The sequence below is a fragment of the Ahaetulla prasina genome, chromosome 1, assembly GCF_028640845.1.
Source record: "Ahaetulla prasina isolate Xishuangbanna chromosome 1, ASM2864084v1, whole genome shotgun sequence".
Classification (NCBI taxonomy): Eukaryota; Metazoa; Chordata; class Lepidosauria; order Squamata; family Colubridae; genus Ahaetulla; species Ahaetulla prasina.
Window position 1 is genome coordinate 345262980 of NC_080539.1, and position 15054 is coordinate 345278033.

At 36.2% G+C, this 15054-nt stretch overlaps 1 protein-coding gene across 1 annotated transcript in view; it reads left to right on the top strand.

The window, feature by feature from the left end:
- KCNH5 (potassium voltage-gated channel subfamily H member 5) overlaps nucleotides 1-15054 on the top strand; it is a 249924-nt gene that overhangs the window by 28640 nt on the left and 206230 nt on the right. Inside the window, exons 2-4 of the mRNA XM_058162920.1 lie at nucleotides 6373-6496; nucleotides 8453-8559; nucleotides 12879-13007. Coding sequence (XP_058018903.1) covers nucleotides 6373-6496; nucleotides 8453-8559; nucleotides 12879-13007 — 360 coding nt within the window. The remainder of the gene's footprint in view (nucleotides 1-6372; nucleotides 6497-8452; nucleotides 8560-12878; nucleotides 13008-15054) is intronic.

Consider the following 15054-nt stretch of genomic DNA (forward strand, 5'->3'; position numbering starts at 1 on the left):
AACAGAATGGAATGGAACCAAAATTTCTATGGAGGGAGAAGCTGGTAAAAGAAGGTAGAGTTTGAAAATGGACCAGATACAGCTGAAAACTACAGAAAATAAAATTCTCAAAATATTTTTCCAGGGTATTCCTAGGTGAGTGGGAGCTGGGCAGTGGCTTGGATGGTTGCCAGTTCTGCCACTATCAGCTCACCCTCCCTTTTGGTCACAGAACCTTCAAAGCAGAGTTATTACTAAGGGTTTGGTAAGAATTCAACAATGAAATTCAACAGTGAAAAAAGTAAGGTTTTTGCCTACATTTAGGCAAAAAAAACCAAAATGCCCTACCGTATATGTGTTACCTTGCTCAATAGTAATAACTATGAGAGGGATCTTGGACTCCTAGTGGACAACCATTTAAATATGAGCCAGCAGTCAGCTGCCAAAAAAGCCAACACAATTCTGGGCTGCATAAACAAAGGGATAGAATTAAGATCACTTGAAGTGTTAATACCACTTTATAATGCCTTGGTAAGGCCACACTTAGAATACTGCATTTAGTTTTGGTTGCCACGATGTAAAAAAGATGTTGAAATTCTCAGAAGAGTGCAGAGAAGAACAACAAAGATGATTAGGGGACTGGAGGCTAAAACATATGAAGAACGGTTGCAAGAACTCGGTATGTCTAGTTTAATGAAAAAAAGGACTAGGGGAGACATGATAGCAGTGTTCCAATATCTCAGGGGTTGCCACAAAGAAGAGGGAATCAAGCTATTCTCCAAAGCACCTGAGGGTAGGACAAGAAGCAATGGATGAAAACTAATCAAGGAGAAAAGCAACTTAAAACTAAGGAGAAATTTCCTGACAGAACAATTAATCAGTGGAACAACTTGCCTGCAGAAATTGTGAATGCTCCAACACTGGAAATTTTTAAGAAGATGTTGGATAACGATTTGTCTGAAATGGTGTAGGGTTTCCTGCCTGGGCAGGGGGTTGGACTAGAAGACCTCCAAAGGTCCCTTCCAACTCTGTTGTTGTTGTTGTTTTTATTATTATTCCATAAATCACATTCAGCATGTTTTCTCTATCTTATTTAAGATATTATTTTTTCTCTAATTTGTACATTAGTAGAGGACAATTTAGCCTTCCCCAGCCTGATGTGTTGGGATCAAGATTGCTAACATACCGGGAAGATATTAAGGTAGTTAGAACTGCTATAGGCAAATATCCCACTATACCCCATACCCAAAGGTTTAAGAAGCATCTGAGAAAAGCAACTAGTGGTATAATTTCAGTGCAAAATTGAATTTTAGTGCAAAAATTATGTGTAAGGACCATTTTGAAAAGCCTGTAGAGATTCTCAGTCATCCAGGTCATAGTTGTCCCAAAGATGCTTTTGCAGGTGGCAACTGGACTTTCTCATTCTTCTTTAAAGATGTTTAGCTTCTCATCCAAGAAACTTCTTCAGCTCTGACTGTCCACACTATCTTGTCAGAGTTGAAGAAACTTCTTATGCATAACCTTGTCTTTTCTTTTATGTACATTGAGAGCATATGCACCATATTATATTATATTATATTATATTATATTATATTATATTATATTATATTATATTATATTATATTATATTATATTATATTATATTATAATATTATATTAAATATAATATAATAATATTACTATACTAATTCTATTATATTATGTATAATACATATAATTATAATATAATATAATATAATAATAATAATAATAATAATATAATTATAATATAATAATTATTATATTAAAATATATTATGCATAATACATATTATACATTCTTATGTATCTTTTCTTTTATGTACACTGAGAGCGTATGCACCAAGACATATTCCTTGTGTGTCCAATCACACTTGGCCAATAAATTATTCTATTCTATTCTATTCTATTCTATTCTATTCTATTCTATTCTATTCTATTCTATTCTATTCTATTCTATTCTATTCTATTCTATTATTCTATTCTATTCTATTCTATTCTATTCTATTCTATTCTATTCCATCTTTTCCTGACACAATAAAGAATTGTTGTATGTATTGGTCTCTCTAATAAAAGGACACAAACAAATAGTCCTGAATGGAAAGCAGACAGTATGACATCTAAAGCACTGGGTCTAGATACTTTCATTGCTACATCTGCATGCATAGATGTTTTGTTCTGCTCTAGATTGAGAGAAAGAATTAAACGTTAAAAGAAAAACCAGGCTAGTTTAATTAGTTCAAACCAGTGCTACTTTCTAGAAGCAGGCCTCTCCCTCTGAACTTCCCTCTACTGATCATCTTACGTAGTTAATTTTTTTTATTCATTTATTCTAATTTCACACACTAGCTGCTTTTTTCCTTTTTCCCCAAGAGTCTCTGAGGGCAGCTTACAAAAGACCAACATTTTAAAAATGACTAATTAAATCCCAGTAAAAAGCAACAGTTTATAAATAGACAGGAAATGCAAAATGAAGCAAAAAAGAGGAACAGCTGGCTATGCTTCAAACATAAGAAGAAAATTTAGGGAAGAAACATCCAGGTCCTGCTTCCTAAAGATCAGCAAAGGGACATTGCTCTGGGAATTCTTCCAGTCAAAGCAAAGTTCTTCAATGAAAGAGAACAAAGCACAGAAGGCCCAGTTCCAACTATATTTGGTGAAGGAATTAAGAGCCATTTATATGAGAGGTCCAGTTCTCAATAGTATACAGGTAGTCCTTGAATTACAACAGTCCATTTAGTGACTATTCAAAGTTACCACAGCACTGAAAAAAGTGACTTATGACCAGGGGTGGGTTCTACTTACCTTTACTACCAATTTGCAATGGGGCCGCGCATGTGCAGAAGCTTCCTGATGATGTCCAGGTCAGTGGGTGGAGCCTCCCACCGGTTTTATTTATTTATTTATTTATTTATTTTATTTATTTATTTATTCGTATTTTTATACCGCCCTATCTCCCTAAGGACTCAGGGCGGTGTACAGCCATATAAAAACACAGAAATATACAAAATAAAACATTCAACTAAAAAACTTATTATAAAGGCCAGATATTTAAAATCAGATATAAATAGTAAAACCCAATTTAAAACCAAAGCTAAAATTTAGTCATTAAAAATTTAAAACCCTAGTCCAGTCCTGCGCAAATGAATAGATGTGTCTTAAGCTCACGGCGGAAGGTCCGAAGGTCAGGAAGTTGACGAAGTCCTGGGGGAAGCTCGTTCCAGAGGGTGGGAGCCCCCACAGAAAAGGCCCTTCCCCTGGGCGTCGCCAGTCGGCACTGCCTGGCCAACGGCACCCTGAGGAGTCCCTCCCTGTGAGAGCGCACGGGTCGGTGGGAGGCATTCGGTGGCAGCAGGCGGTCCCGTAAGTTTTACTACGGGTTTTACTACCGGTTCTTGAAAACTGGTCCGAACCGGGGGCAAACTACCACTGCTCATGACTGTTTTTCACACTTAACAACTGTGGCAGCATCCCCATAGTCATGAGATCAAAATTCGGATGCTTGGCAATTGACTCATATTTATGATGATTGCAGTGTCCCAGGGTCATCTTTTCTGACCTTCTGACAGCAAAATCATCAGGGAAGCCAGATTCACTTAACAACCGTGTCACTAACTTAACAATTGCAGTGATTCATTTAGCCACTGTGGTAAGAAAGGTTGTAAATGGGGGCAAAACTTACTTTTTTTTTAAAAAAAGTTTTTTATTTTTATTTTAAACCAACAATTCATCATTAATCAATCAGTGTAAGATCTGGCTACAAATTTATCATCATTTTCTTCACACATATTTATCTTTCCTCTTACATTTAAATTTAATGTATTGCAACATATTTTCCCCATATTTCTTACTTTTACATTGCCTATTGTCTATATTCAATTTCTATCCATTGATAAAATTACCCCATACGTTGTAACACTCTGATTCTTCCTTCCCTTTAATTCTAATGTGAATCTACTCATTTCTGCAAATTCTAATATTTTCTTAATTACCTCTCCCTTTGTAGGAATTTTTTCTGCTTTCCAATTTTGTGCAAATACAATTCTTGCTGCCGTTATTACAAAACTTACTTAGCCAATGTCTCACTTAGCGACAGAAATTTTGGGCTCAATTGTGGTCGTACAAGTAGAAGAAAACAGAAGTAAGGTAGTAGGATGAATGAACTGAATTACAACAATGCTGGGTACAGCATTGGAAGATTTGAAGGATCAGGTTAGGGATAGATCACCATGGAGAAAATCTATCTATGTGGTCAACATGATGGCCCATAATCAAATGATCAGTCAGGAATGTTTTATTTTTTGCTGTTGCTGTCCCATTTTATTTCATTCTTCAAAACTGATATATTAATCTTTTTTTAAAAAGTTTTTTATTCGAACACATTAAAACATAAGACAGACATACAACATTTATATACATATCACTATTCCTTATCAACTATTCAGAGCGGTCCTTTCTTACTATATATACATATTTTAATTCTATCTTATTCTACTTTTATGATCTATCTTCCTTTATTTCATCTACATTCTACCCTATTATTCAGTTTTCTTATCTTTCCTATTTTCTAACCATTCATACCATCTACACCAGACCTTATAATATTCTGTATCTTCTTTTTCTTTGATTTCTTTTGTGAGTTTATCCATCTCAGCGCATTCTAGTATTTTCTTAATTAAATCTTCTTCTGTTGGTGGGTTCTCTTTTTTTCCAATTTTACGCATATGCTATACATGCCGCTGTTAATATGTGTAGTATTAAGTAGTGTGTGTCATTTGTGTAGTTTTCTGTTGAGATCCCTAATAAGAATTGTACTGGCTCTCCCTTTATTGATTTCTGTATTATCTCTTCTGAACACTTTTTAATTTTAGCCCACAATTGTTTTGCCACTGGACATGTTATATTAATCTTATCCTCTAATAGGCAGCTGTTGGGAACAGTTACTTCATCGCTCACAAACATCTTCTTAATAGAGGTGGTGCAGTGGTGCACCTCTTATATTAAGAAGATGCTTGTGAGCTATGAAGCGGTGGAGTGGTGCAGTGGTTAGAATGCAGTACTGCAGCTGTCAGGTCCCAGATATTTCTACAGGGACACTGGCATTTTGGTGGGAGGAAGTTGGGGGGGGGGGAGGAATGGGGTGGTCTGTGTATGAAGTTTCTGTTTCCTGTTTCTGTTTCCTTTTTCTGCATTACTGTGCTAATCTCTATATGCAGTTTCTGTTTCCCTGCAATGATGTAGTGTGGGAGGGGTTTGGTTAGCATTGCCTTAAATACCTAGTTTTAAATTAGAAGCTTCAGTTCTTGCCTAGATCTCTTGTTATCACAAACATTTCCAATAAAAGCTCCTTTTGGAACCACTGCAGTTTCAAGAGTCCTGCTTTCTTGGGAAGATTGGAGAGGCAAGACTTTACAGCAGGCTACTTCTGCTGATTGCCGTCTACCTGCAATTTGGCAGATCGAATCTCACCAGGCTCAAGGTTGACTCAGCCTTCCATCCTTCTGAAGATTCAGTAAATGAGGATCCAGATTGTTGGGGGCAATAGGCTGACTCTGTAAACTGCTTAGAGAGGGCTGTAAAAGCATTGTGAAACAATATATAAGTCTAGGTGTTATTGCTGTTATTGCTAATATTACCCAACCGAATGGATTGATAACAAACTTATCTGTTAAATTCTAATATATGTGTGGTCCAAATGGCCTTTTCCATACATAAAAAGAAGGGATAAGCAAAAAATTGTTCCTTCCCAAACTAAACCAACCAACCCAAAAGGGAATTAAACCCTAAAAAAGCATTTTCAGAGACACAAAATGTTGATGGGCTGATGGATATGGGAATGGAAAAATGAGGTGAGAAGAGAAGGGAATGGAGTACACAGCAGCTAGCTTGAACTCTGAACAGAAGCATTCTATGTTGTGACATTTTATCATGGGAAATGTGGTGGCGCAGTGGTTAGAATCCAGTATTGCAGGCTAATTCTGCTGACTGCCAGCAGTACAATCCTGACTGACTCAAGGTTGACTCAGCCTTCCATCCTTCTGAGATCAGTAAAACATGGACCCAGATTATTGGGGGAAATATGCTGACTCTGTAAACCATTTTGAGAGGGCTGTAAAGCACTATGAAGCGGTATATAAGTCTAAGTTGCTATTTCACTTCTTATAACCCTATTTTCCATTACTATATAATGGTAGTCAAAAACAAGGATCCAGAGCAGTATTTCTCTACCTCTGCAACTTTAAAAATTCTGGGAGTTGAAATTCATACATCTTAAAGTTTCTGGGGTTAAGAAACGTTGTTGTAGAATGTTATCTTCAATAACTGGAAGATTTCTTTATATGAGGAATTAATTTCATTTTGTTTTCTTTCACTTTAGAATCAAGTTTTTTATTGGGCAATGCTCAGATTGTGGACTGGCCTGTAGTTTATAGTAATGACGGTTTCTGTAAACTCTCTGGATACCATCGAGCCGACGTCATGCAGAAAAGTAGCACTTGCAGGTGAGTCTCAATGGGTGGCCTTGATTGGTTCAGGGAAGATCCTTGCAGAAATTCATAATCTTCACAGTAAAGGAAAGCTTTCTCAAAGAGAGAAGCAGCTTAGAACTAAGGAGAAATTTCCTGACAGTTAGAACAGTGGAACAACTTGCCTCCAGAAGTTGTGAATGCTCCAACACAGGAAGTTTTTAAGAAGAGATTGGATAACCATTTGTCTGAAATGGTGTAGTTTCCTGCCTAAGCTGGGGGTTGGACTAGAAGACCTCCAAAGTCCTTTCCAACTCTGTTATTCTATTCTATTCTATTCTATTCTATTCTATTCTATTCTATTCTATTCTATTCTATTCTATTCTATTCTATAGCTGCTGGGGTCCACACTCAGATATTACTGGGGTGGAATATCTTTCTGGAGATCATAAATGAAGAACTGGTTTTAGTGTCTACCAGCACTTTCTGCTGGTACATTATTGTTCCAGAATAATCTGCAGAGAAATATCCAGGAAGGTCACAGAGGACACAGTTATGATTTCCACAGATTAAAAACAAAGGGAAAAAAATTAAAGAGAGAAAAAATGAGACAAATATAAAAAAGAAAAGAAAAGAAACAAGCTGGAGTTATTCCGTGACATTTTAGTTAGCCACAATTATTCTCAAGCAGATTCATCTAAATGAGTGGAAATTCAGTTAGCAAGTTATTTGGTGAAAGGAACTTCCTTCTTCTTCTTCTTCATTTTTTTTTTTTTTTGGCTCCTGAATACATAGTTGAGAAAAGTGGTGCAGTGGTTAGAATGCAGTATTGCAGACTAATTCTGGCCATAGCCAGGAGTTTGTCCTGATGGGCTCAAGGTTGACTCAGCCTTCCATCCTTCCGAGGTTGGTAGAATGAGGACCCAGATTACTGGGAATATGCTGACTCTGTAAACCATCCAGAGAGTGATGTAAACCACTGTGAAGTGGTATATAAGACTAAGTGTGATTGTTTTTGCAATCTTTTAATTACTTACTTGCCTATACTTGTGCGCTACCATTATGCAGTTCTAGGCTGTTTTGTGATATTGACCAAAGAAAATTAAACATCAGAATGAATTAGTTGGAATGACCTAATGATTTTTTTTTTGGTATCTGCTTTCCAAATTGTGCCATTTGTAGGATGAGGCTTTTTTTGTATGTGTGTGTGGTGGTTTTGGAATTTTCTTGCTGTTGTGTTATGTTTGGCACAGAGTTTTGTAAGCTTTGGGTGCCAGTGTAAGACATATCCATCATCCGGACTTTGGGTTAAATTTGTACCACTCTGCTTTCTTGTCTGCTGTTAATGCTCTGCGTCATACAGTTTTTTAAACTGTCTGATGACTTTAAACATGCAGTATTTGAGGTAGTTCCAACTGTATTTAAAATATTTCTTGTAAATATTTTATATTCTGCTTCAGTTCTTAACAGTAAAAAATGCAGCCGTAAAAAAATCAATGTACAGTTGGTAGGATGTCACTTTTAGCATTCTGAATCCTGTATTTACAATGAAAAGTGGGGACTGTTGAGAAAATATTTCCTCCCTCCCTCCCTCCTCTTCTCTTCCCTTCCCTTCCCTTCCCTTCCCTTCCCTTTCCTTCCCTTCCCTTCCTTCCCTTCCCTTCCCTTCCCCCCCCTCTCTTTCTTTCTTTTCTGCTTCCCTTCCCTCCTCCTTTCTCCCCCCCACCTTCCTATGCCCAAACCATCTGGTACATTAAGTGATATAAATCTTTCCTGCATCAAAGGTCTCTGCCACCTACATTTGCTTTTAGGGACTTTTGTAACAATTTTGCAACTATAAATGATGAACCACACAAAGTATAAATCACAGTTAAGGATACATGGCTGCAATTATGTTGCAATCTAAAACATAAACATGTCTGTAAGGATGTCAAAATTGCCTATTTTTGACCATGAAGCAAATTATTTTTCTTCTCTCTTTTATTTCTCCAGTTTTATGTATGGGGAACTCACAGATAAGAAAACGATTGAAAAAGTTAGACAGACATTTGACAACTACGAATCAAATTGCTTTGAAGTCCTTTTGTATAAGAAGAACAGTACGTATATGAAATCCTGTGGACTTTGGTTGCCTTTGAAATAGTCATATATGCTGGTAACATACTTATTGTTGATCTTAACAGAGAATGCACACAAGAGGGAAGTACCGTCATAATAAACAAAATTTTGCAGAAATGTTTTAAAAAGTATTTGGGAAAAGAAAGAAAGGAAGGAAGGAAGGTGAAATAAATAAATAAATAAATAAATAAAGAAAGAAAGAAAGAAAGAAAGAAAGAAAAAGAAAGAAAAAGAAGGAAAGGCAAAAAGCATTGTAAAGGTTGATTAATGATCATTGAATGCTGACTGATTTTGGCAGGAAAATTGGACTTGGGATATTAGTCTGGCATGCGCTGATCAAGAGGTTTTCTTACTTATATTTCTGCCCAGACCCTATATTTTTGCTACTAATGGATACTATAGTAATAAATTTAAGGAAGAACACTCTAACCATAAATCATGGTAAAAGAAGCAGGGCATGGTCTCAGGCTACTTAAAATGAAAAATTCTGGAAAAAGGCAATGGGAAACACCAACTTGGTTCTTGTGCATGCAAATAGGTGCATTACCATTGAACTCTGTGGTTCTTCTTTCCTCTGTGTTTATTCTGGTTAAATGTAGTTTCAAACATCTGCAAAAATCCTTGAGAAACCCAGCGTCACACTGAGATCCTTTATCTTTGTAAGCCCTCATTGCTGTAAAAATTCAGATGCTCAGATTTATTCAGATATTTTCTGAAGTTACATTCTTCATTAAACTACAGAAAAGAAGCTGAAGTAAATATATGAATTAAAATTACTAGAAATATTTTAAATACATATAATCTCTGAACTTATAAACTCTGGCAGACGTAGAAAGTCCAGTGCAATTTTCTCTGGTAACTGCTGAAAGGAAAAACAGTGATTGGATTTGTCAAGAACTGGACATTTGGAGTGGTCGTAGTTGTTACATCAACCCCTGGTGCATTGGAAATGATACTTTTGGTGAGCATGTTATGGCCAATTTACAAAGGGAAGAAGGCTCCTCAGCTGAGCAAGAGGACAGTGCTTTTCTGGCTTGTCAACACATTGAATTGTGTATGACACTAGTCCTCAAACTTCAATGGCGGTAAAAGGAAAGCAATCTACAACTAGTTCCCCAGAAATAAAAATCTGTCATTTAAAATAAATGAATAGAGCTAGCAGCTTTTAGAACAGTATCTACAATTTGTTCTTTTATGTTTCAAAAATCTCAAGTTGTAAATAGAGATAATCAAGATGAGTTTTTAGCCACCACCTCACCAGCATCTCTCAGCAGAACTGACTCCTGTTGTTAGGCAAAAATAAAATAAAATAAAAATAAAAATAAAAAAAATCACGGGGCCACTAAAAATATATCCAGCTTTTTTGAATCAGAGTCTGCAACATTCAGATAATTCTTTCTCTGAAACAGTCCCACAAAATCAATATGGCTTTTCCAAATGAAATGACAATGGCTTCCTTTTAAACACTCCCAGTTCTCCAGAGAATAGTTTGGAAAATCTACGTCTGTTGCCAGACTAGTAGAAATGGTATGTCTTCTTCAGATACTGATTTCTAATGGTAAGAATCAGTTAATAAAATACTTGCAGTTCTTTTTCTATAATAATGATTAGAAGTATTCTTTGGAAAGGACTATATTGCACATCTACACTTCAGCTGAAGCAGGATGATTTTTTTAAAAACTGGAGATTCAACAACTTGCAAGAAAGTGCCTATGAATATATATATAGTAGAATATGTGTTTTTTTGATTATGGATAGTCCTAAAATTAGCTTTCACCTCACATTCCTGCTCCTTAACTACAGACACTGCATCATCTTGAGCGTCCTTGATACAAACATTTTGAACATGACACAGCTACTGTTTTTCATTATCTTGTGAACAATAACATTCATGTGAAATTAAGTGATGTGACTGCTTGGTACAATCACTTGGCTCTTGAGTAAGATTCTTGCTCAGGGTGCCTTCCAGATTTTTGAACCTGCTTACATAGTACGACTGTTAGCCTTCCATAGCCTAAGCAAGAATTGGCATATCAGGTCTTATCTGCAGAAATTGTAGAAGCCTTCTTTCCTGTATTTTGATAATGCACTACCCAGAATTTTCACTCTGCTTGAAGTGGATAGCATTATGTTAGTTGCTGTCTTCTTGATTAATATGATTTATACTGATGCAATTTCATTGGCTAATGCTGTTGTTTTTCGTTGACAAGAGTCTCTGGTGGAGTGCTTCATCATAACTCCAAAGCAATTCCTCAACCGATCTTCTCAAAGTTTTGCAATTTTGAGATAATTACACAGCTATGCAGCTCAGCAAGGCATTTTGCAGGTTGTCAAGGTTGCTTATGAAATTTAAATCTGTTATCTTTATAAAGAAAGACTAGAACTTACAATTTCATGGTTTTTAGTCTAACACTTTAGCCACTACAAACTGGGTTCTTTTGGCTGCAGTGCTGAGATCAGAGAGTAAAACAACCTTCCTTCCTTCCTTCCTTCCTTCCTTCCTTCCTTCCTTCCTTCCTTCCTTCCTTCCTTCCTTCCTTCCTTCCTGTCACATATGCAACAGCTCTCACACACAAATGTGTATGATATAACTTATATCGTAGTGGCCAAAATTGTGGAAACCTTTTGGGAAAACTGTATTTTTGGGGTTTATGGCTAATAACACCACTTTTTTTTTTGGAGTTTCAAGATAATCATATTCCACTGCTGGAATGGCCTGGGAATAGTCCAAACCTTAACCCAATTGAAAATCTATGGAGTCGACTAAAGAAACTTGTTAGTCAGAAGTGACCCAGCAATAAAACCCAGTTAATAGAAGCAATCATTCAGTCTTGGTTTCACATTATAACTGCTGCAGAACTAAAAGACTTGGTTCACTCCATGGCAAGACATTGTAAGACTGTAATTCATGCTGAAGGTTACCCAACTAAGTATTAGCTCACGTGAAAATATTTGTATATCTCATTTTTTCTACATGTTTCACTTTTCTTCTTTATACAATAACTGCTATTTTAATAGCAAATCCTTCATAAAAGTTATTGCATTACATTCCTGATTAAATTATCTTTCCATTGATATATAATTTTATGGTACTACTAAAAAAAAGTGATGCTTATTAGCTAGTTTTAGAAAATACACTTTTCCCAAAAGGTTTCCATAATTTTGGCCATTACCGTATCTTGAATTTCAATATGTTCTAGATGCTGAATTACAGTTGCCTCCTTTTTTATTTCTTCCAACCCAATGGGATGTTCAAAGGAACTTTTGTAAAGAGACTTGGAACTTGATCTGTCTGGCTAAAAGAAGGATAATGGGCTGTAAACAGAATCACACAGGATGTACGGACCTGCCTCAGCTATCCCCTCAGGAAAGCATGACTCTTGAAACAATTAGTTATCAAAATGAATTTTTACTGAGAGAAACTGATTGCAGAGAAGTCATTTTCCCATGTAAAGTGTTAAGCTATTCTTCCCAATGTAAACCTCCCCCCTTCCCCAGTCCACCAGTATCCAATACAATATTGATAGCAGATTGTAAGATATGGAAGCAGGAGGATCTACTGGGAATGAAGGACAGGAGGAGATGTCAAAAAAACTATGAAGGCAGCTATCAACATGCAATCAAAGCAGGGGTGAAATCCAGCAGGTTCTGACAGGTTCTGGAGAACCGGTATTGGAAATTTTGAGTAGTTTGGAGAACCGGCATATACCACCTCTGGCTGGCCACAGAGTGGGGTGGGAATGGAGATTTTGCAATATCCTTTCCCTGGAGTGGGGTGGGAATGGAGATTTTGCAGTGTCCTTCCCTGCCACGCCCACCAAGCCACGCCCACAGAACTGGTAGTAAAAAAAAATTGGATTTCACCACTGAATCAAAGCATTACTCCTTTTGAGTAAAGGGGGATGGTGTGGTTGATTTTGTGGTTGTGATCACCATTTTAAGTGTTTCAACCTTCCAGATCCCCCTGTGTAGAAGCAAAGATTCAAGAATGAAACAGAAAAGGAAGAGAAGAAGGGTGCAGCTACTGCCCGTGTTTGCAGTCCCATCTTTTTGCAGATTTCCAAATTAAGGCCAATTTCTTAGATCAAACACATTACAACAATGGTTTGCCCAGTTAAGAATGGTTAAGTCCTATTTCTTTCAGTGACTAATTCTCCCATTCTATTCAGTGGCACTCAAATGCCTTTCGCTATAATAACAGCTCATTGTAAACATAATAAGAAATCATTAGGATGATGAGCCTGCTTTCATACTCCCTTTGATGTGATGTGTGCTTTATTTATTTATTTTTCAATTACAGGAACACCTGTTTGGTTTTACATGCAAATTGCACCGATAAGAAATGAGCATGACAAAGTGGTGTTATTTCTTTGCACTTTTAAAGATATCACTTTATTCAAGCAACCTATTGAAGATGATTCAACCAAAGGTAATTCTGAAAATAATGTTTAATTGGAAATTCTATTTTTCTGCCTGTCTGTCTCTCATCTATCTATCCTAAAAAAATATTTTAAAAAATCTAAATAATATCCTTTCTTCTTCTGCAAGATAGGTATTTTAAAACCTGGTTGACTGTGGATCTGGAGAGAGAAATAGTTCATCATTGCAATTGTAAATAGTTAGTTATGAAAGACCTTCTTCTAGATTTCACCCCTATAGTAACTATATTATGTGTTGTTACAGTGAAAATGAGGCAATAGCTGATGCAAGTCTGATCGTTTTTTTAAAATTATGGTTTATGTAATTTACTGATTATTGAGTGAATTAAAATTGATTGATATTATTGACTTGTTGAAAATTGAATCTTCTACTATAGCATTGCACACCCCCAGAATTCTCAAATATGGAGTCCTCCAAAAATGTTAGACTTCATTTATCTGACATCCCTTTTTCGGCAATTTTTTAATTAAAAAATAATCCCTCTGTTGGTACAATACAAACATGGGAAGCAACAACAACAGGGACAGGCTAAATGACATAAGAACTAGAATTCAGCTTAAACTTAAATTCAGCTCAACAAATCAATGCTGTCAGAGTAGAGCCATGGGACTTGCAAAAAAGTGATGAACAATTTCAGTCTTAACGTATAAGGACAGCATCAAGTTTAGGAAAGTTTACTTTGACAGGTGGTGGTCCTCTGGGTTTAACTCTCTCAGCAATCCTCTTGTCTGTGCTAATTTTAAACTTCTTGCTTTGGAAGGGTTATAGGTCTATAAAGGAGTACATTTCAGAGTGAATCCCTGGAGTCTATATTTTAAGAATCACAGATTGCGCAGCTGAGATCATGAGGTTCCAAAGGACCACTGTGTTAAAAGTAGATTGAAAATACTAAGACAAAACAATTGCCTGGCACAGCTTACGACAACCTAATGACCTCCAGATGTTTTGAGACCACAAAACTCTGAATTCCTGACCAGCACAACCAAGTCTTATGATTATAGAGGGCACCAAGTTTGGATCACTCCTGTATGTGACAGACTTAAAAAGTAGTTGAACTGGTACATGGAATGCTAATATCTAACAAAAGAAACTCTCTTTGGGCAGTTGTTACACTTTGGAAATTGCATAATTCATATTCTGTCTCCTGAAAAAAAAATTGTCATACTATTATACTTAGAAACTTCCCAGCAGAACATAGCTTGGAAGGATGAACAAGTGGATTATATAAATTACACTTTATTCAAGCAACCTATTGAAGATGATTCAACCAAAGGTAATTCTGAAAATAATGTTTAATTGGAAATTCTATTTTTCTGCCTGTCTGTCTCTCATCTATCTATCCTAAAAAAATATTTTAAAAAATCTAAATAATATCCTTTCTTCTTCTGCAAGATAGGTATTTTAAAACCTGGTTGACTGTGGATCTGGAGAGAAATAGTTCATCATTGCAATTGTAAATAGTTAGTTATGAAAGACCTTCTCTAGATTTCACCACTGAATCAAAGCATTACTCCTTTTGAGTAAAGGGGGATGGTGTGGTTGATTTTGTGGTTGTGATCACCATTTTAAGTGTTCCAACCTTCCAGATCCCCCTGTGTAGAAGCAAAGATTCAAGAATGAAACAGAAAAGGAAGAGAAGAAGGGTGCAGCTACTGCCCGTGTTTGCAGTCCCATCTTTTTGCAGATTTCCAAATTAAGGCCAATTTCTTAGATCAAACACATTACAACAATGGTTTGCCCAGTTAAGAATGGTTAAGTCCTATTTCTTTCAGTGACTAATTCTCCCATTCTATTCAGTGGCACTCAAATGCCTTTCGCTATAATAACAGCTCATTGTAAACATAATAAGAAATCATTAGGATGATGAGCCTGCTTTCATACTCCCTTTGATGTGATGTGTGCTTTATTTATTTATTTTTCAATTACAGGAACACCTGTTTGGTTTTACATGCAAATTGCACCGATAAGAAATGAGCATGACAAAGTGGTGTTATTTCTTTGCACTTTTAAAGATATCACTTTATTCAAGCAACCTA